Source organism: Vollenhovia emeryi, unplaced genomic scaffold (assembly GCF_000949405.1).
Source record: "Vollenhovia emeryi isolate VEMERY1.0 unplaced genomic scaffold, V.emery_V1.0 DF939531.1, whole genome shotgun sequence".
Lineage (NCBI taxonomy): Eukaryota > Metazoa > Arthropoda > Insecta > Hymenoptera > Formicidae > Vollenhovia > Vollenhovia emeryi.
The window spans coordinates 8,198-9,699 of record NW_011966835.1 but is presented as its reverse complement, the minus strand read 5'-3'; the positions used below and the strand labels follow the sequence as shown (position 1 = coordinate 9,699).

At 51.0% G+C, this 1,502-nt stretch overlaps 1 protein-coding gene across 1 annotated transcript in view; it reads right to left on the bottom strand.

The window, feature by feature from the left end:
- Positions 1-9: 9 nt before the first annotated feature.
- The window catches only part of LOC105557287 (uncharacterized protein K02A2.6-like), a 4,324-nt gene continuing 2,831 nt past the window's right edge, over positions 10-1,502 (bottom strand). The window contains exon 2 of the mRNA XM_012004485.1: positions 10-1,502. Within this exon, the coding sequence (XP_011859875.1) occupies positions 22-1,502 (1,481 nt within the window). The 3' untranslated portion in view covers positions 10-21.

The following is a 1,502-nucleotide window of genomic DNA, read 5'->3' as shown; positions in this document are numbered from 1 at the left end:
AACATCTCCCCTCTTATAAGACTAAACCTGGGTGTATGATTTGGCTTTGGGATCCAAGACAAGTCTTCGTGGCTGGACTCTCCGACGGATGGGCCTGACTGGCGTTATGTCCGGAGCTGTTTCCAATTCGGGTTCGTGGTCTTCTTGTGGGGGGGCCGGAGGGCTGAACTGAGGTTCTGGCGGGTCCCGATCCCGGTTAGGCTCGTGGAAGATCCAATCGTCCGAGACCGGGGAGTTTGGAGCTCTCGGGGTGTCGCCTCCCTCCCAAATGTGGTTGATGTGACGCTCGACCGACTTGCCATTATCTAGGTGTACTCGATAGCGTGAATTTGATAGAACGTTTACGATGTATCCTTGTTCGCGTCTATCTTTTAGTGCGACGACGACTCGGTCTCCAGGTTTAAGAGTTCTTGGGCGGGTTCCGTGGTGCTGATCAAACTGCTTCTGCATCTTGCGCTGCCCTAGAATGAGGTCGGTCGGAGGAACGGTTTGGTCTGGAAGTTTAGGGAGGAATTTAGAGAAAGGTGAGATAATTCTTCTCCCGAAAAATAGTTCCGCCGGTGACTTTCCCTCCGGGGCTGCGGAACACGGGGTGTATCTGTAACTGTACAGGAAGTCTTGGAGTTCTTTCTTCCAGTTGGCTGTGTCCTTGGCGATGGCTCTTTTGATTGAGTCGACCATTCTCTCCGCCTGGCCATTAGACTGGGGGTGGTTTACAGCGGATAAGATATGTGTAATTTGCATTTCTCTACAAAATTTCGCGAAGATGTCTGCAGTAAATTGTGTTCCGTGGTCACTAATTAGAACTTCGGGGGGCCCGTACCTGGAAAAGGTCTCTCGGCATAGTTCGACCGTGCGGATAGCCGATATGGTGGGCGTGATTGCTACGTCGATGAACTTTGAGTATGCGTCAACGAAAACAAGTATGTATTGGCCGTCGATTGGTCCCGCGTAGTCCACATGTAGGCGTTCGAGAGGTTTAGAAGGGATTGGCCACGGGCTGATAGGGACCTTGATTGGTAGTTTCCTTGTCAGTGAACAAGGGTCGCATCGTTTCACGAGGCGTTCGATATCTTCGGAGAGTTTTGGCCAGTATACGTACTCGCGCGCTAGCTGCTTCATTCGTCTGATCCCTGGGTGACCCTTATGGAGGGATGACAGGATGCTGGACTGCATACTTTGAGGTATGACTACCCTGTCTCCTAGCAATAAAGTGTTGTCAACGATTGACAGACAGTCCCAACGCTTCTTGTAATGTTCTACCGTCGGTGAGTTTGATGCCGGAACTTTATTTTCCCGGATGGCTTCTATGATTGTCGCGAGGTCTGGGTCCGCGCCCGTAGCCGTCTTTAACTTAAAGCGGAGGTCTTCGCCGAATCTGTCGATGGATAGATTTCTGATTTGTAGAACTTCGTCTTCTATGAGGCGGATGCTGGCGACTTGGAGTTCTTCGAGGTTGTCTTGACGGAATTTCTCTATTAGGCGAGACAGGGCATCTGCTT